This window comes from Eschrichtius robustus, chromosome 4 (genome assembly GCF_028021215.1).
Source record: "Eschrichtius robustus isolate mEscRob2 chromosome 4, mEscRob2.pri, whole genome shotgun sequence".
Taxonomy (NCBI): Eukaryota; Metazoa; Chordata; class Mammalia; order Artiodactyla; family Eschrichtiidae; genus Eschrichtius; species Eschrichtius robustus.
Window position 1 is genome coordinate 31,655,208 of NC_090827.1, and position 27,222 is coordinate 31,682,429.

The window sequence follows — 27,222 nt, forward strand, 5'->3', positions numbered from 1 at the left end:
ACATGAACACTAAGGGGAAAAAAATCCAATGTTAATTCATTTCCACCTTTGCTCAGTTGCAATAGTCCTATCCTATTTCTGAATAAAGCACTGCAGGTGCACCCTCAGCAATGGCATTTAGATATTAGAGAAACTTGGAAGCATCATAGAACACACTAAGAGCACCTGAGGGACAGTACTGAACCCCACTGAGATGAAAGCAAAAAAATCAACCCTGCTTCATGAAGGATGCTTATGCCCATGCCTCCTTCCACAGGCCAGTGAACAGAAGTCCCATCACCTTGTTAGGCTCTAGGGAGGGAGAACAGAGAAGCTGCTGAATGATGGCTGTTTCTCTGGTGACACTGTGTGTTTAGAAAGAAGGCTCAGACTTGTGACGATTCCCAGCCTTTCTAAAGGTGTTTAGGCTGCTTGCTGTGAGAAATCTCCCTCTATCAGATCACAGCAGAATCCTCTGGTTGGCTCATTTGTTTTGTTTTCTTCTCATCCTTCCAAAAGGAGGACGATGTGATCAATGACCAGGATGCGATCAATGACCAGGATCAATGAAAAGGAGCTAAAAGTTAAGGCTTGTGATCATTCAAGACTTCCACCCTGAATATGTAACAGCCGGGGGGTGGTGTTCCTAGCAGTAGAACTTTATGTTTAAAACAACAGCCACAACCAAAACAATAACAACAACTAAGGGACCGTCCAAGGAAAGAAACGTCAGGAAGAAAAGACATTAGGCTGGGGCTTCCCTGGTGGCGCAGTGGTTAAGAATCCGCCTGCCAGTGCAGGGGACACGGGTTTGAGCCCTGGTCCGGGAAGATCCCACATGCCACGGAACAACTAAGCCCGTTCACCACAACTACTGAGCCTGTGCTCTAGAGCCCGTGAGCCACAACTACTGAAGCCTGCGCGCCTAGAACCCGTGCTCCGCAACAAGAGAAGCCACCGCAATAAGAAGCCCGCGCACCGCAACGGAGAGCAGCCCCTGCTCGCTGCAGCTAGAGAAAGCCCCCATGCAGCAACGAAGAACCAATGCAGCCAAAAATAAATAAATTAATTTAAAAAGGAAAAATAAAGAAAAAAAAGAGAAGAGATTAGGTTGCTGAGACCTCATATCTCCTATCAATGTTAGTGCTAGAGGAGCTTCTGGTACAACTCTTGTTCCACTGCCATTTGGACAATAAGATCATGTAATATTTGTCTCGCCAGCAATAGTCAATTTAATGGAGAAGGAGACTGATATACAGAGAAGAAAAAAATCTGTATACCTACTATGCATCAGGCACTGGGTTATGTAATTTCCTGTTATTTAAATTAAACCTCACAACCATCCCTCAAATTCCAATCTTATAGATGAGGAAGCCACCGCTATGTGCCCAAGAAACACATTAACTGCTACCCTGAATGCGCTCATGGATGCTGAAGGCCCCTTCCCCCAATCCTCCAATCCCTCTTCTCTCTGGTCAAGGGCAAACTGGCTGAACACCCTTTCTTCCCTGCTGATGGTGGAAGAAGCGACCTCTGAAGAGGGAGGTGTTCTCAGGTCCCAGGCAGAGAAGTGGAAGACGCCTTCGTAGTTAAGATAGTTCTCACAGAACCACCAGGATCTTCACCAGCATATCCTGGTGGCAAATGCCTGTCTCTTCCAAGTGTTACCCGATGCAAAGAGCAACACTCGTCCAGCTTGCTCTGATTGAGATCAATCTGTGCAATGCGCCAAGTCAGCCAGCAGCCTTCCGGGCCAATTCCCACTCAACAGAGGTTGAACGCCAACCCAAACAACAAGGAAAACCCACTTGAATGGCTGCTCTGTGTTGGGAATGCGGTCCCAGCTCGTGTGCCATATATCTGTCTGAAGCACGGTTTTAAATATTGACTGAAGTTAGAGGAAGAGGGAATAAAACATAGCCGTCTCACAAGTCTAGTTTTTCACTTTGTTCTAAAGATCGTTATCTACTGAACAGAGAGAAAGTTCAATTTTTTCCCCTCGGGTTCCCTCGAAGCTTCTTCCTGAACCTGATGAGAGCCAGGCCTGTATTCTATGCAGCGATGGTACCTCTCAGCACAGGAAATTCCCTCTGGATCGGACACCTGGCTGCTTACGGCCTCAGGCTTATTCACAGGAGATCTGAGTGTGTGTGTATATATGTGTGTGTTTCCCTCAGAACCAGAGGCCCTTACATGCATTGTTGGTTTTGTATAATAGAACTACTTAAAAAAAAAAAAAAAAGTAATAATAATAAAAAGGCAAACTTATTCTGTTTAGTGCAAAGGATGTGCCCTCATGATGATACACTTAACGCTGGTGGTTAAAAACATAATTTGAGTTTTGAGAGTAATCCCTTGCAAGAGCTCAATTATTAGTTGTGAGGGTCTTAATTTTCATGTGAGGCCTACACATAGAGGGTGCTACCAGGACACCTAGCCTGTATTTTTCCTAAGTACAGAGCATTCGCAGTCTTATTAGAGACAGGCAGGATGAGATATTAGGGGGACTGTTAGAAATGCTCTTAATATTTGAGGGGTTGGGACAGTGAAACACAGAGATGCTTGTTTTCATTCTGGCTCCTTAGTTCTGGAGACTCTGCTATTTCCCATTTTTGAGGATTCTTCCTCGATGTCTCCTTTATGTTTCGAGGCCTTTCTGTTTTTTCCAACCCTCGTAACCGCTACTGCAAAGAGCCCTTTAGGCGATCGCCTCACCCGCTCCCCACTGCCTGTTCATCCCATCCTCCTGCCCGCCCAGAGCAGGGCCTTCATCCTCTATTCCCAGCTCTAAAGAGCCCTCACATGGCCCAGGGCCTCCAGGACGGAGTCCACGATCTCGGCCTGTGACAAGCCTCCTTTCCCTGTCTCACCCTCCACTTTTCTCCTCCCAGGCCCTCTGTTACAGCAGAACCCAGGGACTCGTCTCTGAATGTGCCTGCATAATTGCACTCCTCTCTCTCTTTTTTTTTTCCCCTTTCTTTTTAATGTCTTTGTGCTCCTGGGTTAGTATTCAATTAGCTGAAATTCCTTGATGATATTAATGAACCACACATGAGGGTGTCCCTTTCCTTGTAGGCTACCAGTCTGGTTGAATTTTGCCAATCTAATTAGAGAAAACTTTTATCTCAACATTTTCATTTGTATTTATTTAATGAAGTTGTGTCTTTTCAAATGCTTATTGGTCATCTGCGCTTTTCTTGTGAATTATTGTTTCATTCCACACCTCTCTTTACTCCCAAAGTTCCCCTCTGGACTGGACTCAACTCCACGCCACCTCTTCCGGGAAATCCTCCCCCATCTACTTCCCCAAGCGAGATGCAATTTTTACTTCCTCTCAACCACCATCATTCATCGGTTTAGATGTGATATATTTATTTCAAATTATATTAGGGACCACATCGTATTCATCTTTGTGTCTACGGGTAGACAAAGAAATAGACGTAATGACGATTTCTATTCCCAAAGCTAAACAGCATTCCCTGAAGAAACAATGAGCCTCAAAGAGTTTGTTTTTTTTTTTCCTCTAAGAGTTTTTTAAAAACCACAGCAGGAGCTCAGGTGATGTGGGCAGGCCTGCTGATGCCCAGGGCTACCTTCCCAAGGCAGCACAGCCAGCAATGTACACAGACACTCCCTCCACCCACCTGCCCTCGGGGATTCATCCACCCTGAGCTCAGAACTCCACCCAAGCTACAGTTCCACCGGACAGAGAATCAAAATGTACATGAGGTGACAAAAGACTCAAGTCCTGAAGAGACCAATTTCTCCCCCACAGTATGTTTCTAAGGAGGAAGAAAAAGAAGAAAAAGGGTATCTGTTGCAGAGGCTGTAAGTTAAATTCTCTTTCCCCAAACACATTTTTCTGAAAGTCACCAAACTCTTTCAGAACCAACCTCTAAAGAGTGACATTGATAAAGAACGACACTGACCCAACATTTAACTGTTGCTTCCAAACTCAGTTGCCAACTATTTCATATATTTGACTGACTCATTAAAAAAAAAGAAAGATGTAGAGAGACAGTTTGGTACGGTACAGCGGGGTTCTGGAGGTCCAAGCCTGTCTCCTACCTGGCTGAGTGTCCTCAGATTAGTTCTTAACTTCTCTAAGCCTCAGTTTCCTTCTTTGTAAAATTAGGATAATATTAGTATGCACGTGATAAGACTGAATGGATAATGTGTGTGTGAAACACTTAGCACAGAGCCTGCACATAGTAAGGACTAAACAATTACAGCAATGATAATTTCAGCTAAGACAAATAAACTACTGAGAGCACAGGCTCTGTATGTAGAGAGAGGTAGGTTAGTTGGTACTTCAACACCAAGATATTCAGACGGGCCTTTTACCAGTCCCCCATGCATGTGTTAGGTGTTAAGTAAAGACTATTACAGACAGCACTTAAAAGTCCAAGAATGGCTAAAGAAAAGCCTACTTTTACACATGCATGTTCTAGACACTGTGTGAGTTTGAGCCTTGGGTGCGTCTAAGGATTTTTAAAATTTCTGTGTTACTCTAATTGTTTACTGTTAGGTACAACTGAGTCACCATGTGTCCCGGATTGCCCCAGACATTCAAAGTTTAAGCCAGTTGTCCCAGCATAAGTATTAAACAGTGACCCTTCTCAAGTATGTTCTGATTTTAGACAATAATGCATATGGTCACCCTATATAACAGAACCTTCCTTGCTTATATGAAGAAATTTCTCTGCTTTCACCCATTAAGCAATCTCAAAAACAACATTGATGCATTTCTAAAGCTGCTTGTTCACATTCTGCAAGGAGCCTGGGACCGTGGACAACTGGGCCTTGTGTTTCCAAACAGCTTCAAAGGGGAAGATGGGTTAACCTCGGGAGCACTGCCTGTGATCAAGGGTTTGCATTAAATTTTTATGAGTAAAAGTAAACTTTGAAGAATGAGAGCCAGTCCTAACAATTTGAGAAGAGCATTTTTCAATTATCTTTCATAATATGAAGGCACACGTAGTCAATAATTTACATTTAAAGAAGGCTTCCAACTAACATCTTTGGGCCCCAGTTAAGTCCCAGCATTGGCTTTACTCATTGGAGATAAACAGTTCAGGACACTGTGAAATTAAAACACCACCATGAACCCTCCTTGAAGCTGGATAAAGAAATAAGAAGTTTCACTAGTTACATTAAGACAGTTAGCTTTTATAGAATTCAGAAATATTATTCTACTTAATCTATCCTTAAGACCTCGGGAGCACTACAAAAGGAGTCAATTATGTTGACATAAAAACTGATTTTATTTTCTCCCAAAGTAGCAGTAAGTATGCATCCTCATGCATCTGTAAGGGTCGCCACTTTGTCTTTCTTTACCATTTCTGAGAGCTTGTTTATACAAATTAGATAGAAACCATATTCAACCAAAAGCTTAGAAAATATTTACCTAGATATCTGGTTAAAATATTCCGGAATAATATCACGCAACACTGCAAAACATCACGACGTACTGTGTACGGTAGAATCAAATAAATAAATACGCTAAAGAGTATTTTCCAGTATTCACTGTTACAAAATCATAACATCTCCTGATACAAACAACTAGATTGTATAACGTCCCCACCTCGCTTTTTAGAACCAGCAAAAAAAAAAAAAAAAAAAAAAAAAGGTGGAGAAACTCAGCAAAACAAAGTGGCGAGAAAAGTCGGGGGAGGGGCGCTGGAAGCGAAGGGGCGGAGAAACACGACACCAAGGCGGTGATATCACCCACAGCCAACTGCATGGAATTCAGAAAGTTAAGTGTCACCCAGCAATTTCAGTCCGGGCTTGCGGCGCGCCTGCACAGCGTGGCGGCGGCGGCACCCGCCTGGGAAGCAGGAAGGGGGAAGGGCGGTTTGACTGAGTTCGCTCGGGGGCAGCAGAGGCCAGGGCCACCCGCCTCCCCGCCGGCGTGCGTTCAAGCCCCGGGTCGGGAGCGTTGTCCATGGCTCCGCAATGATTTCATCGTTTCGGAGAAGCGACCGCCCGGACCGCGGCTGCCACGTGCCTGGTCCGGCCCCGTGCGCTGCGCCGGGGGACGGACCCGGACGCGGCCGCGGTCACCGCGGGTCGCAGCGGCGAGCGGAAGGAAAGGGCTGGCGTCCGGAGAGGGGCTCGGGCTTGCCAAAACCGGGCGGGGGGACTGCTCCACGGAGACGGCCGGCCGCGGGGGACTGAACTCCTGCGCACCGCCACCTCCCATCCCCGAAAGGGGGAAGGCCGGAGTGCCCGGCAGGTTTCGCAACTCCGAAGGCGGATGCAGGCGGTGACCGGGCGGGATGGAGCGGCCGCGCTCTCCCGGAGACCCCGGCCCAGCCGAGCCCCGTTCCCGGCCTGCGCCCCGCCGCGCAGTGCGCGCTCCCAGCGGCGTGGCCGTGGCGGTCCGGCCCCTGCCCAAGCAGCGGGCCACCCGCGTAGGGGGCAGTGGCGGCCGCGGGGCCCGGCGCCGCGCCGGTCGCAGCCCACCACTCCTTCCGCGTTCCGTGCCCTCGGCGCCTCCTCCCCGGGCCCCAGAGGAATGCCTGTACCTTCCACAGCCTCCTCCACCATCTCGTCGTCGCTATCCATGGCGGCTGGGGACCCTGCCCAGCTCGGGGCCGCGCGGCTGCCTCCCGTCCCTCCGGGTGCTCCCGGCGGCTGAGCGAGCGCTGGGGCTGAACCCTGCGAGTTTGGAGGAGGAGGAAGAGGAGGAGCAGTCGGGGCTGGCTCGCACTGCCTCCCCCTAGAGCCCTTTCAATTCCTTGGCCTTAAGCTGCTCCCGCAGCAGCCGTCCCTCCTCCTTCGCCCACTTGCCCCTCGCTTCCGAGGCTCCGGGGTGCCGCCGTGGCCGCCGCCGCCGCTGCAACTTTCTCCTGTAATACCCCCTCTTTGTTATCGAGCAGCTGATCCGCTGACATCACCCAGCGCCGGTGCGCTCCCTCCCTCGCTGATTGACAGTTCCCCGTCCCTTCCCAGAAGTGAGGCTCCTTACAACGAAAGACGCTCGGGGTCCGCGCTGACGCTACGCCCCAGCCCACCAGCCCCCGGGCCCATCAGGGTTTATCTTTTGCTTCTGCGAGGCTTGGTGCGCTCCGAGCGCCAAGCCTGGTCCTGGGCGCCGCGGGCTCCTCGCGGGCACTTGGGACCTCCGGGTATCCGCCCTCTGGGGCTCAGAACTCCCACCTCCAACCGTGCCGGGGACCACTTGGAAGTCCGCGTGCAATGCCCGCCAGTCCCCCCTCGGGACAGCCTCCAAAGAGCAAGGCGAGCTAAGGCAGCGTTCCTAAAGCTCCAGCGCCTCAACTTCCTCTCGCCCTCGCCCCCACTTCACCCCGTTTGCCACCCGGAGCTGCACGAGTGCGGCACGCACTGGAGAGCAGGTGTCTCCGCGTTGCCGCATCACATCCGCGAGCAGGTTTCCCAAACTCAAGGGGGTGACATCCAGCCCAGATGCGGGTCTGCGGCTCCCACCCGTGCGCGCTGCGTCCCCACCCTCCTCGGGACCGTCAGGCGTCTCGGGTGATTCAGAAATTCAGCAGATCCAAATGGCAGCGGGCTCTTTATCAGGCAGGAAACAAGCGGCGCGGAAGGCCTGGCAGTTCCCTCCTCGCGCTTGTGGTGACAGAAAAGGAGCCACCGAGCGGAGCTACTGAGGAGGGACCCTCCGTCTGGCGCGCCTCCCCCCCTGTACGTGTGATGTCCCCAGCCGTCTCCCTGTTTCTCCAAGTGCCAGCCTTCCACAGATTCGGGCTCTTTAAGTGGAGAACATCACGGGGCACCCGCTTCCCAGCCCCGCCACTTAGCGTCATTATGGCGTTGCCTCTTACAGGTGGCGGCAAAGGGCGGCTGTAAATAGCTGGTTAAATGTATGCAAATGTACACAATGTGCCGTGGAATTACCGGGTGCCGCTCTGGGTGTCTGCCAAGAACAGCTACCGCACGGAGGGGGCGGGGGGGAGGATAGGAGGGAGCCGAGAAAGTTGTTCCATTTTGTTTTCTGAACCACGAATGAGACTTTGTGGATTTCAAAGTACTTCCAGTACCCGGGAGACCACGCCTTGCTTTTGGCTTTGTGCTTAAATGCCAGGTATTTTTATCGAGTATTGTGAGTTTCTTATTAAATTCAGTTTTTCCTCTGCGAAAAAAGAGAACAATGCTAGGGACATTTGTCCCATACACTGCCAGAAATTCCAACCCCTTCTGACTGTTTCAGAAAGAGAGGGAAGGGGCCTGGACCAGGAGTTAGGAAACTTGGGTCCTGGTGCTGCTCACCTGCCTAAGGGCCCTGGGAAGCCACTCCTCCCAGCCTGGATTCCTCCCCTAGGAGATCACAGGCTTCGGCTACACGGGTATCAGGTCCCCCAGCTTCGGCTAAATTGATCAGAGGTCCTTCCGGCTTAGTCGATACCTTTCTGAAGTCTTCTGGCTTAAATTTAACCTCCTTAAAGTCCTCCAGAGCAGATACCTGGGCTCCAAAGCTGCAAAGAGAAGGGGTTCCTGCAGTGCAAGATGAAAGCTCCACTTCGGATTACATCATTTTCAAACATGACCCACAGAAACAGGATTTTATTTCTGATTTAAAAAAAAAAAAAAAAAAAAACAGCCATCATGTACTGAGCTTGGTCACTCACTGGTTTTGAGTTATATGATATTTTTTCTCATTTTCCTCTTTTAAACATATCTCCTCTCTTACATATTACACTGATGCACAAAAACCCGCCAGATAATCATCTCCTCCAGTTCCCAGTTTATTTTCCAGGGCAAAAAAAAGATGCCGAGGGACTTCCCTGCTGACGCAGTGGTTAAGAATCCGCCTGCCAATGCAGGGGACACTGGTTCGAGCCCTGGTCTGGGAAGATCCAACATGCCGCAGAGCAGCTAAGCCCGTGCGCCACAACTGCGGTCTAGAGCCTGTGAGCCACAACTACTGAGCCCACGTGCCACAACTACTGAAGCCCCCGCGCCTGGAGCCCGTGCTCCGCAACAAGAGAAGCCACCGCAATGAGAAGCCCGCGCACCACAACGAAGAGTAGCCCCCGCTCGCCGCAACTAGAGAAAGCCCACGCACAGCAACGAAGACCCAACACAGTCAAAAATAAATAAATAAATTTATTAAAAAAAAAAAAAGATGCTGAAAGCTAAAGAAAACACAAATAATTTATTTCTTTACTCAAAGGGGGCTGAGGCAGGGGCAGGGTAGATTGGAAGAAATCTCCCCTCAAAACACACAGGTGGAGTCACAGAGACACGAGCTCACGGTGGGTGGCTAAGTGCGGGGAGGGGAGATAATCATGTTACAAGTGTCCTGCCCTAACTTTAGGCTTACAGGAGGATGTCCAACTCTCCCCTTGGTGCTGTGAGGTTTTCCCAGCCTGAACACCTGGAACCCTGCACACAGCCCCCATCACTTCAGCAGACTTCCTCTGGACATAAGGGGTGGGGTGGGAAGTGACCAGGGTCTTCCTGCCAGAACCTTCCTCAGATTTGCACATAAGGGGGCTTCCCTGGTGGCGCAGTGGTCGAGAATCCACCTGCCAATGCAGGGGACACGGGTTCGAGGCCTGGTCCGGGAAGATCCCACAGGCCGCGGAGCAATTAAACCTGTGCGCCACAACTACTGAGCCCGCGTGCTGCAATTCCTGAAGCCCACGCACCTAGAGCCCATGCTCTGCAACAAGGGAAGCCACCGCACTGAGAAGCCCGCGCACCACAACGAAGAGTAGCCCCCACTCGCCGCAACTAGAGAAAGCCCGCTCGCAGCAACAAAGACCCAACGCAGCCAAAAATAAATAAATAAATTAAATAAATTTTTTTAAAAAAGGTTTGCACATGAGGCAGGCAGCACCCGGGACACAGTCCCAGCCCCCTCCCCCCACCACTCGTGCCTGCTGGATCTGGGCCCAAAGTTTAGGCAAAACGTTTTGATGACTCCCTTCAGAGCCATTTGCATTTTTACACATCATTTTGTGTGTTTTCAATCCCCTTCTCTAGACTGACTGACTGATTCTTCTTTATAGCCCCAGAACCCAGCACAGTGCCTGGTACAGAAGGAAGGTGAAGCTTTGTCCGTGATGATTGTGCAGAGAGGAATATTCTGTTTTATATAAACAGTGCTGAGTCTTTCTCACACACTGGATCCTCTTCCTGTGTTTGACAAAATGCTTTGTTTCAGTTCGAGTCTGAAGAGCGTTTCTGAGTTCTCTTTTCCCACATCTACTGGCCCCAAATCTGCTTCCATTGCATTCTTTCCCACAGTTTTCTTCATTGAGAGCTCATTTCATAAACCCTCTTTCCACTTGGCTTCCCGCCAGTCTCCTCTGTCGTACTCTGTCCCCACCAGTGTGGTCATGGGCTAGAAAATCAATCAATGAGCTCTTAATCACAGTGTGGGGCGGCAGCAGCAGAGCTCAGCTCCTAACTCAGCAGATCCCAATGCACCAGAACAAGCCCTACCAGGGAGGAAAGGGGTGGCTCAGGACATCCGACAGCCAGGCTCTGGGGTGGGACTTGCTTCCATGCTCACACCAAGGAGTGGCTCTTCTAAGCTGCCCTGCCTTGCTTCCTCTGCATCCAAGGATAAATCCCTCTCTTCCCACTCAGCTTGGGAAACAGAAGTCCCTCTTCCACTGCAGGAAGCAGTCAAAATACTGAGTTATTTTATTCATTTTACCACCCATGTCTTTCCCCAGAGAGGGCTGGTGCTTACTTACAAGACTGATAAAACTTTTGCAATAAATATATTTTCATAGGCATCATGTATTTTATGCATCTTTTTACACTGAGGGGGAAAAATTCTGTCAATTCACCACTATTTGTGCTGGCAAATAGAGAAAAGCCTAGTGGATGTGGGACTCGTGTGGAATTCATTAGTCTGGCTGTCACTGAGCCCTCATCCTGTCCTGCTGGTAGGGGCTGGAGGGGCCCAGGCGGTCTTCAGGGTCTTCATGCTCCTACAAGGCAGAGTCTCGCCAGGTGTCCTGGTGGACCTATGACTGGTGTGCCCGCTCTGCTTTGATCTTTTGCTTATACTGCTGGCAGGGAGATGAGGGCAGAATGAGTGAAAGAACTCTTAAATAATCATCAATACTCATTTTGGCACTGCTCACCCCTTAACAAGACTTTTTCCCACCAAATCTGCCACCGTGATTGAGTTTTCACCCCATTTGTTTTGGTTCCTCCAAGGGCTAGCCATGCAACTGGTCAGTTAACCTCTCTGGACCTTCGTTTTCCCATCTGTAAATGAGGAGGTTGGGCTACCAAAGTGCTAAGCTCAAACCTTCTCTGTCCACCTTTCCTGGGGAAAAGCTGAATAGAGCGTGAAGAGCTCCAGGGACAGGCACAGAAAAAGAAAGGGGAAGAAGCAGGGGCAACCCTGGCAAATGGAATATTCAAGCCCCCGTGTCATCTCAACTTAAGGGCACTGAGATCTGGGGGTGAGGGAGGAACTTTTATCTTGCTCTAGGAAGAGAAGCATGGGCCTTTCAGAAGAACCAAGGTTCTTGGCTTCTGAATCACTGAGTTGCTAATCAAGTGGCTCTAACTGTGTTAGTGACAACTGCAGAAGATGGAGGGAGGGGCGGGGAGGGCAGCACTGAGGAGAAGGGTGTGGGGGAAGAGATGTGGATGAAAGGGAAGCATTTACAGCATGTGGAGCACTGCGAAGAGCAACTGGCAACATCAAGGGCACCAAATAAAGGTCCGGGAGCAAAGGAAGAGATGGAGAAAATTCATTCTGCTGGAAATAGACACGACTGCAGTCATGAAGAGGACTCACAAATCCAGGGCGACCTGATTTGATTACAGCAACAGGAAGTGCAGGGGAGAGAGGGCAGGATGACCTGACCTGAGGAAGTGAATTAAATAATAGAGAAGACATCATAGTTGCCATGGCATTTAAATATCTTGCACCACATTAAGCTTATTTTTCTCTCTTTGGCTTGATTCTTGTTCTTGCAACATGTTAATGTCATTGCAGTATATCCTGTAAACTAAATTTAGCCCTTTGGGGGCATGGAGGAAGGGAAGACACAGCCCAGGTCTCCCTATTTGGGTCCAATCTGGACAAATATTCTTCCTCCGCAGTGTGCCTGCTTCTTTTGGTCTTTCCATTATGGGCTACGAAAACCCTTGTCAGGCTTGGGTCTGGTGAAGCTGCTGAATGACATGATTTGAAAAAAAAAAAAAAGAAGAAGAAAGAAAAATTGGAAACGATTTCAAAGAGGTGATTGCTTTAGAAAGTACTTCAGAAAAATCAATAGGATGCAGGAACTTGAAAAATACAATGACCATCAAAACCAAATATGTTTTCTTAAGTATCAGTTTATTTTATTGCTTTTTAAAAAAATTATTTTACTGGGCTATAATTAAAGTTATTGGGTCCTATAATCAGTCATGTGCAAATGCTAACATTGCAGGGGTAGGTACATTGTGTATCTTTTAACATTACTGTCCACAGAGTGAATGGAAGGGCATTTCCAGCTGTCTTATTTATCACAAATGTCACGACATTCATGACGGCCGAGATCCTGACCTTCCTCAAATAAACTCGCATTAACCAGACCCCAGAGACTGATGGACATACCCAAATTATTACCAACAGACCAGAATACTCACGTTGCCATGCAAGATCAGTCTCTATAGATAAATGTACTTGAGAAGACAAATTCCATCCAGATGTTTGCTTAGCCTGGAGTTAGAATAAATGAAATTTGTTGTATGGTCCACAGAGAAATGCCCCTGACACAATGCCCTGAAAGAATGAGGCACCCACCCCCCCGCCCACCCATCCTTGCTTAGATGGCCCTGCCAGCTTCTGAGAGTTTGGGCTTCCGTTCTGTATGCACTAGTCTCTTCAAACCAGTTTCTCCACACAGCATCCTATACACCTAACTAGGCAGATTTACACTTTTAAAGTCATAATCACATTCCATATCTACCTTCCTGATATTGCAGTCAAGTCACTTTGATGGGAATTTGGGGTATTTCCAAATTCTTCGGTCACAAATTCTGTCACTGTCTTGGTCTACTCCCGCTGAATTCTAGTCCAATCCATCATACGTGCAGATTTTAGTCTAACTTTCTGAGGGTGACCTGGTTTCCAAATTCTTGGTGGAGCAGCTCATTTTGCTTCATGGGCTACTAACAGTGACCTAACCTTCCTTTGGCCACCATGCACTTTGAATAAAGAGATCAGGCTTATTAAGGTCCATAGGTCCTGTGATGTGATAGAGTTGCCCATCTTTTCCTGGGCACCCAACTCAAGGATATTTTTCCTCTTCTCTGCATGAGAAGAGAGGCTGGCCTTTTGCTATGATGACTTAGGTTGTGAAATTTCACCTTGAGGATGCAGGTACTATCTACTCCAACATAGATGGAGAGCAAACCGGACTCTGATTCTGAACTCAATCCAGAAATGAAAATATTCACATGGCCTTGTTAACTCAAGTTACCAACAAGGACAGATTGACAGAGTGTTTCTGGAACCCCTGACATTGAAATGACATCCTTGACACATAGGTAGCCCCCACCCAGAGGGGCTTGTCGCTAAGCCACCCCTTCCTCAGATGGACTTTGTTGGGGACCTGCAGTCTTTTTAAATGTAGAGTGTCCTTTCAGGTCATTTAAGGTCCTATTGATCCTCCTTGCTGAGTCCATAGATCAGTTCCTGGGAAAAAATGCTGTGGCCAACTTTGGAAATCTTTCAGCCCAATTTACAGAACCCAGCTCAGATGTTCCTGTGCTCAAGATAGAGGAACACAAAGAAGCAGCCCCGTGGCAGGACAGTGCAGGGCCTTGGAGAACAATGCTAGTTGAGCTGCCGTGTTATGCGGGCAGGTCTTCTACAAGCCCTGAGCATCTTTTCCCAACCTGGCATCTGGGCAGTTCCTCAAGCATGGGCTGAGCATGGGTTTCCTATGGGTGTGGGCAGCCTAGTTATTGCTCAGCTGGGAAGACAGGGCACGTTCTCCATGCTGCCTATGCTTCCCCTCTCTGGACTGGCCTCCCCTGGGATTCCCTACCCATTCAGGTGTGGCAAAAGATTGTGATTTGAAGCAGGCTAGGTTCATTCTAAGTTGTATATAAGAAAGAGGGGCAAGTCAATTTTCTCTTACCTCCCACCAATCCTGTATAAGATTTGGGTATTTTGCAATTAACTTTCCTATTTCAGAATAGTCCTTCTGAAAATGCTTATTGAAAAATTTTGGGTTATACAGTGGATGTGTCTCATTTATAGATTCATTTTTTTCCAAGGGCCTATTTCTCTTGTTACCATACTCTTCTAGTATTTGGAGAGCTCTATCTTGAATAGAAAGCGATTTGGTATCTATTATCTCATTAGTATCTCAGAGTAATCCTCAAGACCATGATGGTTTAAAGACTTGCCCAGGATCCCACATCAAAAACATGGCTGAATGGAGCTCAAATCAAGGCCCATTGGGCCTTCACATACCACACATCTCATGCAGAGTGATGAGATCCTTTAGATGGTGGGCATAGGAGGGCAGGAGACAAGTGAGAAGAAAATGGTGCTTAGAGACAGTCTACTGTATCCCAGGACCTTGATCCATGTGATTTCATTTAATCCTGAAAATGACCTTATAGGGTATTATCTCCATTTATAGATGAGGAAACCTGAGACTATAAATTTAAATAACTCATCTGCAGTCATATCAGTAGTGGTATTGGGATTGGAGCCATAGCTGTCCAAACCATGAAAAGCCACATACAGAGGAAAGGGAAATGACAGGACAGTGGTGGAGAAACAATTCTAGAAGCTGGCTGGGTAAAGGAAAAGTACTTGAGGAAGCCCTACATCAATTTCCATGGTGTCATGCAAAATGGAATTATGGGGGATGAAACCACAAGAGCATATATATATACATGGCTGGCCTCAGATTGCAGAGGAAACTTTGACTTTATCTCTGAAGGTATGCTCACCCCCTCCCCCTCCCAGTTTTATTGAGATATAATTGACATACATCACTCTGTAAGTTTAAGGTGTACAGGATAGTGGTTTGACTGAGATAGATTGTGAAATGATTACCACAATATGGTTAGTTGGAATCCATCATCTCATATAGATACAATAAAAAGAAAAAGCAAAAACAATTTTTTGTTCTTGTGATGAGAACTCAGGATTTACTCTCTTAATTATATTCCTATAGATCATACAGCAGTGTTAACTGTAGTCACCACGGTGTACATGACATCCTTAGTACTTATTTACATGGTAACTGGAAGTTTGTACCTTTTGACCACCTTTGAAGGTATGCTTTTATGGGGGTGTCCCAGGTGACCTTCTCTTGTTTGAGATGACATACTACTTGGCTGCACGTTGTTTGGCTTGTTTTTCTGGTGATGGTGGCTGAGGTAGCGGGCAGAAGTTACGTTTGCTGCTGCACTAGGCACTCGGGGTGCCTAGTACAGTCTGGACACGTAGGTGTCTAGGAGCTGTGTGGGAGCTTGTTGCCAGGAGGTGTTCTCTGCCATTGAGGGACCAATCCAAACAAGCCCACCAGGAGCAGGTTGCTGAGAATAGCCATCTTGGGAGCAATTTATGTCTGACAGATGACTTTTGAGCTATGGACATGGAATAGGACAGAAAAAATATTTTTTGAAGAACTTCATTAAATTAAAAACAATCCAGTCTTTTCCTCGGGGGACCGGTGGGGGCGGGCAGTGCCGCACGGCTTGCGGGATCTTAATTCCCTGACCAGGGATGGAACCTGGGGCCCTGGAAGTGAAAGCACCGAGTCCTAACCACTGGACTGCCAGGGAATGCCCCAAAACAATCCAGTCTTTTTTTTTTTTTTTTTTAATTTATTTATTTTTGGCTGCATTGGGTCTTCGTTGCTGTGTGCGGGCTTTCTCTAGTTATGGCAAGCGGGGGTTGCTCAGCAGTTGTGGCTTACGGGCTCTAGAGCACAGGCTCAGTAGTTGTGGCTCACGGGCTTAGCTGCTCCGCGGCATGTGGGATCTTCCCGGACCAGGGCTCGAACCTGCGTCCCCTGCATTGGCAGGCGGATTCTTAACCACTGCACCACCAGGGAAGTCCCAACAATCCACTCTTAATCTATAATTTTAAATCATCATTTACTTTATTACTTTTAGAAGAAAAACACTACTTGTAGAGATATTAGAAAAGCAGAATATCAAAAAGAAGAAAGTAAAACTCGAAACCCTAACAACCAAGAGTAACCTCTATCAACAATGTTGTATGGGGTTTCCCTGGTGGCACAGTGGTTAAGAATCCTCCGGCCAATGCAGGGGACACGGGTTTGAGCCCTGGTCCAGGAAGATCCCACATGCCATGGAGCAACTAAGCCCATGTGCCACAACTACTGAGCCTGCGCTCTAGAGCCCGCGAGCCACAACTACTGAGCCTGCGTGCCACAACTACTGAAGCCCGTGTGCCTAGAGCCTGTGCTCCGCAACAAGAGAAGCCACCACAGTAAGAAGCCCGCATACCCCAACGAAGAGTATCCCCTGCTCGCCGCAACTAGAGAAAGCCCGTGCGCAGCAACGAAGACCCAACGCAGCCAAAAATAAATAAATTAATTTAAAAAAATTTTTTCATATTAGTTAACTATCCAATAGTATACTTGATTCTGTGTATTACGATTTAACTTTTTTTTTCATACTGTCATTCAAAATGGATTTGTGGGCAGTATTCTTAAAAGTAATAATAAAAATGTAAACAAAAATCTGTAATCTAGGAATTACGTCATGTATAGAAGTAAGTGGTCTTATGCTTTTGAGAACAGTAGATAATGTATTTGCATAGCACAACGACTGGAAAAACATAAGCTAAAATGTTAACGTTGTCTCAGGACAATGTGATCTCAAGTGCTTTAGTTTTTTTCTTTTTGTTCATTTAAAACAGTTTTCTTGGGACTTCCCTGGTGGTCCAGTGGTTAAGACTCCGCGCTGTCAGTGCAGGGATCCTGGGCTCAATCTCTGGTTGGAGAACTAAGATCCCACATGCCACACAGCGCAGCCAAAAGATTTTAAAAAAAACCAAAAAACAGTTTTCTTATAATGACTATTATTAACTTATATAATTATAAAAGAATATTTTAAAAAAAAAACCTACTAGCTGGAGACACGTTGCTTTACTTTTTAGGCTTTATTTTCTTTCTGTGTAATATGGAAATTCTAATAATTTCTACTCCATAGATCGGTCATGAGGATTCATCAAAGTAATGCAGGTAAAGCACTTTAAAGAATCCCAGGCACATGGTACGTACACAGTACCTGTTGGCCACAATTGTCCCTGCTGTCGTTAATTAAAACTACGGCTTCTACTCTTGCCTTCTCATGGAGTAGGAGAGAGGCCTTTCAAGTCAGTTCACTGAAGACATTGCCCTGCTTAAAACCTCCCAGCGTTGCGCATGTACTTAGGATCAGATCTAAACAGTTTACCCTGGTTGCAAGGCCCTGTAGGATGTGGTCCCTGACCAGCTCTGCAAGCAACTCTCACATTACCCTCCTTCCTTCTCAGTTGCTACACTCCAGTCACACTGACCCTTTTGTTCTTGGGATAAAATCAAGTTCTCTCCTACCTCAGGGCCTTTGCACTTCCTGTTCGCTTTACCTGGAATTCTTTTCCCTATAGCTTCCCACAGCTGGGTTTTGGTGTTAGTGTAAAAGTCCCTCCTCAGGGAGGCCTTCCTGGCCACCCAATCAAAAGGAGCTACCTGGGCACACCTCTCGGGTTTAATTCTTCCTCTGTTTCATTTTCATCATAGCGTTTGCGACAACATGTTGTTGTTTATGTGTATTATTCTGTTACCTCGTGTCAGTCACCCCACAGACCTTGTTTGTTCAGTCAGAATTTCCGCTGGAACACCTAGAACAGTGACCAGCTGGTTGTAACACTCAGTATATAGTTGCTGGATGATTTAATTAATTAAGGAAATTATCTTTGTCAAGTGAATGAACAGTTCAATCACTTCCCACCACCTTCTCCTCAGAGGGCTGGTGTTTCCCTAAAGAGGAAGAAGGCAGTCATATCACTTTATTTCTAACCCTCTCTGCCAGTTAGAAAACGGATGATACAAACATCAAAACCGTTTATTTCTTAGGATCTCCCACATGTGGCCAGATTCATAGCCTTCCAACCCAGATTGAGACATTAAAAAAAAAAAGGGGGGCTGACTTGATTTCAAAAGAGAACCTTGGAGGCTTTCACTCAGATACATGAGGCTGGGCAGGCAGTCCCCACTCTACAGAGAGGTGGTGTTCACCATGTTTCTCTGTGTATGCTGTTTGTTTCCAACACAGAATGCATTTTTTACTGGAAACAATGTTCCCAGACTAGCCCACAAAAGCCTATTTAACCTACCATGCTCAGTAGGAAAAACAAAAACAAAAAACCTTGAAAATCTAGGAAACAAAACAGGGAAAATGAATAAGAAATACAATTGAAATGTTTATCTTGAATACTAGTGCTTGAGGAAAAGCAGCTTCCAACAAAGGAGGATGGGGCAGTAGGGTGAAGGGTGTGGAAGATTCAGAGAGTAGGGGGGTGCCCAGCTGTCATGGCCATGCCTCACTCCTGCATCTGATGGACCGAGGCCGTTGACAAAAGCCACATCTCCTAGGCGCGGGCATGTCTGAGCCTGTCTGAGGGAGCATTCCTGCAGATCTGTGTGCCAACAGAGGGCAGGCAGGGCTGACACCAACTCTTCCACACGCTTAATTCTAGAGGCTAGAATCAACATGTGAGAATTCTTCCATAAGATCAAGCTCCAAGTATGTCATACTGGTGACCCATGAGCTTTCTCAGGAAATTTCTGCTTGAGTTATCTACGTATAAACATGACAACACAGCTTAAAAAAGAATCGGTTCAGTTTTGGTTTCATCATTGAAAATACCACAAGGTAATGTCAGTCATGTTTTCCCTGTATCTGATCTTTGTGCTGCCACTTTGAGGCCAAAGCTTTTATTGCCTAAAAGTTAAGCTTCAGAAAGCAGGAGAGCTCCTTTGATGGGAGCTTCTAAAATTTCTTGTATTATATTGCATAAGAAAGTGTTCCATTTGGGAAAGACCCATTATCCTGAAACAACTCCAATCAACCCTAATTCTGGAAGTTTGTACAGAGCATCTCTAAGATAAAAACTTCACTCTCTGAAGTGGCTCAGTTTCATCAACTGTAAAATAAAAACAGTCACACTTCTTATATCACTGTTTTTGTCACTTCTATTATAAATACATAGACTCAAGCATTGATTAGCTTATATTAATAGAAGCAGGGTCTTATCCCTGCTTATTTGATTTAAATCTCAGATGACTTAACTTAAAACCATTTTACATTTTACTTAATGTGCTTTGGTATTTACCTAATCATAGGTATCTGGCCTGCAATTTTACTTTAAACAAAATAATGACACTAGGCCATAAATATTGGCGTCAGTAGTTGAGGAATTGCTTAGGTTTACTTTTCTAGGTTAAGTTCTTCCGCGGAGGCTACTCTAGGGTCAGCAGCAGTAAGGCTTTGGGGTCAGATAGCCCAAGATCAAGTTCAAGTCCCATTCCTTTTTAGAGCTGTCTAATCTTCAGCAAATTTCTTAACCTTACTTGGTCACACCTGCCTTTTTTAAAGAAATGGAGATGACAATAGAATAAAACTAGGGATGATAAACCCATTTTATGGTTATCGAGAGGATTAAATGAGACCATGCATGTAAAACCAAGCAATAGATGGTGGCCATTATTGTTGTTGTTATTATTATCATTATTTTAAAGTCTAGGTTGGTAATTGTATTCGTTTCCTAGGGTTTCTGTAACAAAGTACCATAAACTGAGTGGCTTAAAACAACAGAAATGTATTGTCTCACAATTCTAGAGGCTAAGTCCAAAATCAGGGTGTCAGCAGGGCCCACGCTCCCTCTGAAACCAGTAGGGGAATCCTTTGTCTTTTCCCAGCTTCTCGTGCTTGCCAGCAATCCTTGGCTTATAGGTGTATCCCTCCAGGCACATGGCATTTTCTCCATGTGTGTCTTTACATGGTCTTCCCGGAGTGCATGTCTATCTCTGTGTATTATTTTCCTCCTTTTATAAGGACCCAGCCACACTGGATTACGGCCCACACTCATGACCTCATTTTAACTTGACTTCTGCAAAGATCCTGTTTCCAAATGATGTCACATTCTAAGGTCCTGGAATCCAGACTTCAGCATATCTTTTTTTTTTTTTTTTTTTTGGTGGGGCGGGGGGTTGGAGACACAATTCAACTCATAACAGTAATAGAAGTTTTAAAAAAAAGCCTCCAGGGACTTCCGTGGTGGCTCAGCAGTTAAGACTCTGTGCTTCCAATGCAGGGGGCCTGGGTTTGATTCCTGGTCAGGGAACTAGATCCCACATGCCACAAGTAAGACCCTGTGCAGCCAAATACATTAAAAAAAAAAAAAAAAAAAAAAATTCTCCAAAGTAAGAACTACCGTCTCACATTTTGCTGTCTAAAATCTCTTCCCCACCAGATGTTATTATCACTGAAATTTTGCTCATCAAGGATATTTAGATACAAAACATAAACTCTTAAGTTGGCTATGTTTGTCAATAAACTTGAAAGCAAGGAATTTGCTTTGTTTAAAGGAGTCACTCTTTCCAGCGGGATTCTGTCAAGTACATGTTACCAGTGCCCTATCCACTCCCTTCCATCCAGACAGGCAAGAGCCAAACCCCATTCTCTCCTGGGTGGCAGCCAAGCCCCTCCCTGGGTCTTGATTTCAAATGGTCATTCAAATCCATCCTCACGGTCTCTGTTCTGCAACAGAAACCAGTGTCCCTGTTTTATGTGACATTTGGGATGTACTTGGCAATACCAGCTATGTGGCGATGCTATCAAGTTGCCCTTAGTGGGGTAAGGGAAACTGTCATAAGTTCTTAGAGTTGGAAGGTATCTTAGATATCATCTCATTCAGTGGTTCCCAAATCTGGCCGTGGGTAGGGATCACTCAGGGAAATTTTAAAATATAGCAATTCCTAGGCTTCATCTGAGAGATATTCAATCAGAGTGGCAGGGGAGAGCTGGACCTTAAGAACGTTCTCCAAAAAAACCAAAACAAACAAACAAACAAACAAAAAGCTCTCCAGATGAGGCCCAGAGATGCTGACTGACTCCTCATGCTTGCTCAGTGTTTAGTAGTTGACTGACTCCTAGTTAAGGGCTGGTTCCATGCCCCAACTTTCTTCTCTGATGGTGCCAGGGCTTTAGCCCTGGCGAGGTTTGCAAGGTAAGCACAAAGACTCTCACTGCTGCTTGTTCCAGAGAGCCTTTCCAGGGCACAGCAGCTGTTGGAGGCGTTTGTGATTTATTCGTCGTGTAGCTTTGCAACGGGTTGTGCAGGCTGATATGTCTCCTTCTAAGGGTTCTGTCTTTTATGTTCTTTGTTCTGGCATAATTTTTTTACATCACTGAGCCATGCTTCCACGTTTTAAAATATGAATGTAGTTTTTTTTGTTTTGTTTTGTTTTTAAGGAGAACTAAAAGGATAGTTATAAAGAGCTGTCAACACCTTTCCATCAGAAACCACCCATGAGAGGTAGAGAGGTAGAAGAGAGCGGGGGCAGGGCAGAAAGAAAAACCGCAGGAACTCAGGTTCCCACAGGGGTGAGAGTTTGGGATACAGAAGAGGAGGGCGAGGAGAATGACCCAACTCCGCATGTTAGGACGCTGCCTGGCTCTCGGTGCAGCTTGGAATGAGTCAGCCGTCTCAGAGTTAAGCTGAATGTAGAAGAAAGTTAGGAGCCTGGGTGCTGGAGTCAAGCAGACCTGGGTTCACATTCAATCTCATACTAATGTCTCTGAGCCTCAGTTTTCTCATCTGTAACATGGGGGCAGTAGCACCTCATAGGATGGGGGTGAGACTTGGGGCGTCTGACACCTGGTAGACAGTATACAAATGGCGGTGCTATGATCATGGAAGAGTTATGTTTGGGGGACTTGTGGGGACCTTTTTCTGTCTTGCTTGAGGCCTTCTGCGTATATCCTTGCAAGAGAGAACATACCACTTCAGCAAATCATGTGGTATGAATTGAACATGGCCCTACTTTGCTATCAGAGGGAGGAGGCCGTCTCTGGCCATCTGTCCCCCTTTCTGGTCTCTTGTTGCTGGATCTGAACTAGCAACCTTTTACATTGCAAAAATGTGTCAATGCAGGAGAAGCAAGTTATTTTGGGAGGGGAGATCAAGAGGGAGGCCTCGAGTAGAAAAGTGTAGTTGGCTTTCGAGAGGACCTGAGGTGAGGCCAGAGAGGGTAAGCCCCAGACACTAGGGTGTTGGGCAGACATGAGGTTGAGGAGGCAACATCTACAAAGAAAGTAAGACAACAAGTAGGAGCAGAGAAAGGGGAGATGACAAAGACAGGACAGGCTTCTGAACCTTAGAACTCCACCCAGGCCTACCTTGCTGGTGGACTTCATTTTAAGCTTCGAATTCCTTTCTGGATGATGACTCGTCCACCTGAGCAGGATGCTCCTCCCCAGGTCCCAAGTTTTTCATCTCTAAGATGGACAAAACCCAAGGCCTCCCTCGTACATTGATTAGAACAAGTGAGGAGAGCTCAGAACAGCTATAAAATTCTTGATTGTATTCCTTGAGGGATACATTAAGAGACCCTCCTACACTGTTGGTGGGAATGTAAATTGGTGCAGCCACTATGGAAAACAGTGTGAAGGTTCCTTAAAAAACTAAAAATAGGGCTTCCCTGGTGGCACAGTGGTTCAGAATCCACCTGCCAATGCAGGGGACACGGATTCGATCCCTGGTCCGCAAAAATCCCACATGCCACGGAGTAACTAAGCCCATGCACCACAACTACTGAGCCTGCGCTCTAGAGCCCGAGAGCCACAACTACTGAGCCCTCATGCTACAACTACTGAAGCCCGTGTGCCTAGAGCCCGTGCTCCACAACAAGAGAAGCTACTGCAAAGAGAAGCCCGCACACTGCAACGAAGAGTAGCCCCCACTTGCTGCAACTAGAGAAAGCCTGCACACAGCAATGAAAACCCAACGTAGCCAAAAATAAATAAAATAAATAAATTTATTTTTTTAAAAAAACTAAAAATAGAATTGCCATATGATCCAGCAACCCCACTCTTGGGCATATATCCAGAGACAACTCTAATGTGAAAAGATACATGCACCCCAATGTTCATAGCAGTACTATTTACAATAGCCAAGACACGGAAGCAACCTGAGTGTCCATCGACAGATGAATGGATAAAGAAGATACGGTGTATATATAATGGAATACTACTCAGCCCTAAAAAAGAATGAAAAAATGCCATTCGCAGCAACATGGATGGACCTAGAGATTATCATACTAAGTGAAGTAAGTCGGACAGAGACAAACACCATATCATATCACTTATATGTGGAATCTAAAATATGACACAAATGAACTTATTTATAAAACACAAACAGATTCAGAGACATAGAGAACAAACTTATGGTTACCAAAGGGGAAAGGGGGTGGAGGAGGGATACATTAGGAGCTTGGAGTTAGCAGATACAAACTACTATATATAAAATAGATAAACAACAAGGACCTACTGTATAGCACAGGGAATTATATTCAGTATCTTATAATAAACCATAATGTAAAAGAATATGAAAAAGAATATATATACATAATATATCTGAATCACTTTGCTGTACCTCCAAAACTAACACAACACTGTACATCAACTATACTTCAATTTAAAAAAAAGAGACCCTTGAGGGCACATTCCCTCTCCCCTAGGGCTTTGGAAGGGGCAGTCTCTAACCCTTGAAAGGACTCAGGCAGGTCTGTGGGAGCCAAAAGGCATTAACCCTATTTCTAAACTTTCATTCTCTTTGACTGTGGCTGAATTAGTTGAGTTGTATTAACACAGGGGTAAATGCTGAATTCTGTGTGAGTCCTCTCTTCATGCCTCAAAGACAATGCCCAGATGCTATTTTTATCCCAGATCTATCCTTGGCTTCTGAAGGTTTCTAAGCCCTTTGATATAGTGATTATCACTCAATCACTTAATACCTTAACAACAAAGTTTCTAGACAAAACAGCTATCCAGGTCATATCTTCTCCCTGAGCCTCAGTTTAATATGTAAAAGAAGGTCGTCTGAACAACAACTAAGGCTCCTTATTGTGATAAAATCCTACATCTCAAGAAGCAATGGCCCCAGGCAGTCCTCGGTGGGGATAATGCAGGGCACGTGGTTGACTGTAACAATCAAGCGAAAGTAGGATAAAATGTGTGTCGAGCGTTCTCTCAAAGGGGAAGAATTAAGCCATTCACTCTTCTTTTACCTTTCGTTTAACACACATGTATGGAGCAGTCAGAATGCATAAAGGGGGACTTCCCTGGTGGTGCAGTGGTTAAGAATCCCCCTGCCAATGCAGGGGACATGGGTTCAAGCCCTGGTCCAGGAAGATCCCACAGGCCGCGGAGCAACTAAGCCCGGGCACCACAACTACTGAGCCTGCGCTCTAGAACCCGCGAGCCACAACTACTGAAGCCCGCGCGCCTAGAGCCTGTGCTCCGCAACAAGAGAAGCCACTGCAATGAGAAGCCCGCGCACTGCAACGAAGAGTAGCCCCTGCTCGCCGCAACTAGAGAAAGTCCACGCGCAGCAACGAAGACCCAACACAGACAACAACAAATAAATAAATAAATAAATAAATAAAAATTTATTAAAAAAAAAAAGAATGCATAAAGAAAGAGTGCAGAAAAGACAGGTTCTGAGGAAGCTCCCAACGGAAGGAGGTGGGGCGGAGCACAGACCTCTTAGAAGGGCTTGTGCTGGGGGAGAGATTGTCCAGGCGGTGACATGGGATGTAATCTTTACCCTCTGATTTAGAAAAACCCACCTAGTTTCTCTATAGGTACCTTTCATTTGTGAGGCAGTTAACCCTATTTTGGGCTCAAAACATTTGATCAGGGGAGCCACGGGATAAGAGAGAATCCTGAAAAAGCACCCTCCACAAACATCATCTGATATCACTTATATGTGGGATCTAAAATAATGATACAAATGAACTTACAAAACAGAAATAGACTCACAGACATAGAAAACAAACTTATGGTTACCAAAAGGGAAAGGATGGGGAGGGATAAATTAGGAGTTTGGGATTAGGAGATACAAACTACTATATGCATAAAATCGATAAACAACAAGGACCTTCTGTATAGCACAGTGAACTATATTCAAAACCTTGTAATAAACTGTAGTGGAAAAGAATCTGAAAAAGAATATATACATAAATTATAAATATATACATATACATATATTATCAAAATATACATATTATAAAGAATATTTTATATATATATATATCTGAATCCCTTTGCTGTACACCTGAAACTAACACAACATTGTAAATCAACTATACTTCAATTAAGAAAAAGGCACCCTCGCAACCGGTGCTCAGTCGTCTGCAGGTCAGCACAGCCTCGAACTGGCAGATCCAGGATGAGAAAGCAGGTTCCATGATGTGTTCTAAGTTCCTAAACTGGCCCACCAGGGAAAGGGCTGTCCTCACCGGAGAAGAGACTGGCGGTGAGAATGGTGTTCCACACCCAACACTGGCCTCTGATCTGCCAGTGGAAGCGGCTGGACATGTAGCTAGAGATGCAGCAAGTCAGGGCATACAGGATGGCTGCTGAGTTAATGGCCCCAGGATGGTGCACACTGAATGTGCCCAGCAGTGCCATGACCATAATGCCTGCAGGGTGGTAGTGGAAAGCCTGTGTTAGGTTTCACCCGACCCTCTTCTGGCAATTTCAGAGGAATCAGCCAGCCCGCTTTCTCCCAGACCCAGGGCTTCCATCCAAACAATATCCCCCAGTTCTGTTGTCTAGAAAACCCACAGTAGAATAACAATAGAATATACACATCCTTGCTAGAGCCATCCACCCCTTAGGTCTGCCCCTCACCTTGGACAGAAGAGAAGATCTGCAGATCTTATTCTGAACAAACCACCTACTTAGTTCTACCCCTTGAGAGAAATCCCTGATTAATTTTTTATCACCTCACCAGTGCCAAGGGCCGGGAACTGGGCACCCACACCAAGCACAGCACAGAGCAGACCACGATATGCAGGGAAGTGGGAGACATCTGTATGGATAATTTTCTAGCCATTGTTACCTTGGTCAAAGTCATCACCAGAACCTCCAGAGGTTGGCTCTTCATCCAAGTTGTACCGAGCCAGGTCCTTTCAAAGCACACGCGTGAGAATGACAGCCACAAAACCCACCAGTAAAAGCACAAGCACCATGGAATTGATGATGGACTACCAATGGATTTCCAGTATTTGGGGAAAGAAACCGCCATCATCACCATGCACCTGTCACTCCAACGCTCACCTGACGTCTCAGACCAGTGCACGCTGCAGGTGTGGGTGAGGCCTAGGAACTCATCAGGTCATAACCCATCTAAACTGTGGGGCTTGACATCCCGCACTGAGACTCTGGCACATGTAATCCAGTCTCTGTGGAATTCTAGGTGGAAGTCTAAATAGGTCCAGAGTCCTGCCTTGTGGCTGTGAGGCAGGAAGCCACTCTCCTCCATGTAGCCCACAAAGCCACAGATTGGCAAGTTGTCCACCACAAATTCAAAATAGTATAGTTCCCTTATGGCCTGGCGCAGCTGTTCCACCTACAAAGAGCAAGTCAGGAGTCAGGCAAGGCTTCCCCAGGCGCTGGATTAGAGCAGGGTTTCACCATCGGCACTAATGACATTTTGGGCTGGATAATTCTTTGTTGTGAGGCTGTCCTATGCCTTGTAAGATGCGCCATCCCTGGCTTCTTACTAGATATCAGTAGCGTCCCCCCGTAGTGACAATCAAAAATATCTCCAGACATATCTCCAAATGTCTCTGAGAGACAAAAGCCCCCTGTTGACGGACTTCCCCTGTGGTCCAGTGGCTAAGACTCCTTGCTCCCAATGCACGTGGCCCACGTTCGATCCCTGGTCAGGGAACTAGATCCTGCATGCCACAATTTAAGATCCTGCGAGCCGCAACTAAGACCCGGTGCAGCCAAATAAATAAATAAGTATTAAAAAAAAAAAAAGATAAAGGCCCCTGTTGAGAACCACTGGTTAGACCCTAGTATGTTGAGATTCTCCGAAATGAGCAAGTATGACTTGACAGGATGAAGGCCTAGAAGAAGAGGGATAAGGTGTAGGAAGGTCTGGAGTAGACTAAGGAAAAGTGCCCTAAGATAGAAATTGCTGAAGAAAAAAGCATGACAGGGAAAATTAGGTAGAGTGTA

At 46.2% G+C, this 27,222-nt stretch overlaps 1 protein-coding gene and 1 pseudogene across 1 annotated transcript in view; both read right to left on the reverse strand.

Annotated features, from left to right (window-relative positions):
- Nucleotides 1–6,842, reverse strand: part of SETD7 (SET domain containing 7, histone lysine methyltransferase) — a 48,640-nt gene extending 41,798 nt beyond the window's left edge. The window contains exon 1 of the mRNA XM_068542525.1: nt 6,507–6,842. Within this exon, the coding sequence (XP_068398626.1) occupies nt 6,507–6,546 (40 nt within the window). The 5' untranslated portion in view covers nt 6,547–6,842. The remainder of the gene's footprint in view (nt 1–6,506) is intronic.
- A 1,391-nt stretch (nt 6,843–8,233) lies between these two features.
- The window catches only part of LOC137763433 (transmembrane 9 superfamily member 1-like), a 90,775-nt pseudogene continuing 71,786 nt past the window's right edge, over nt 8,234–27,222 (reverse strand).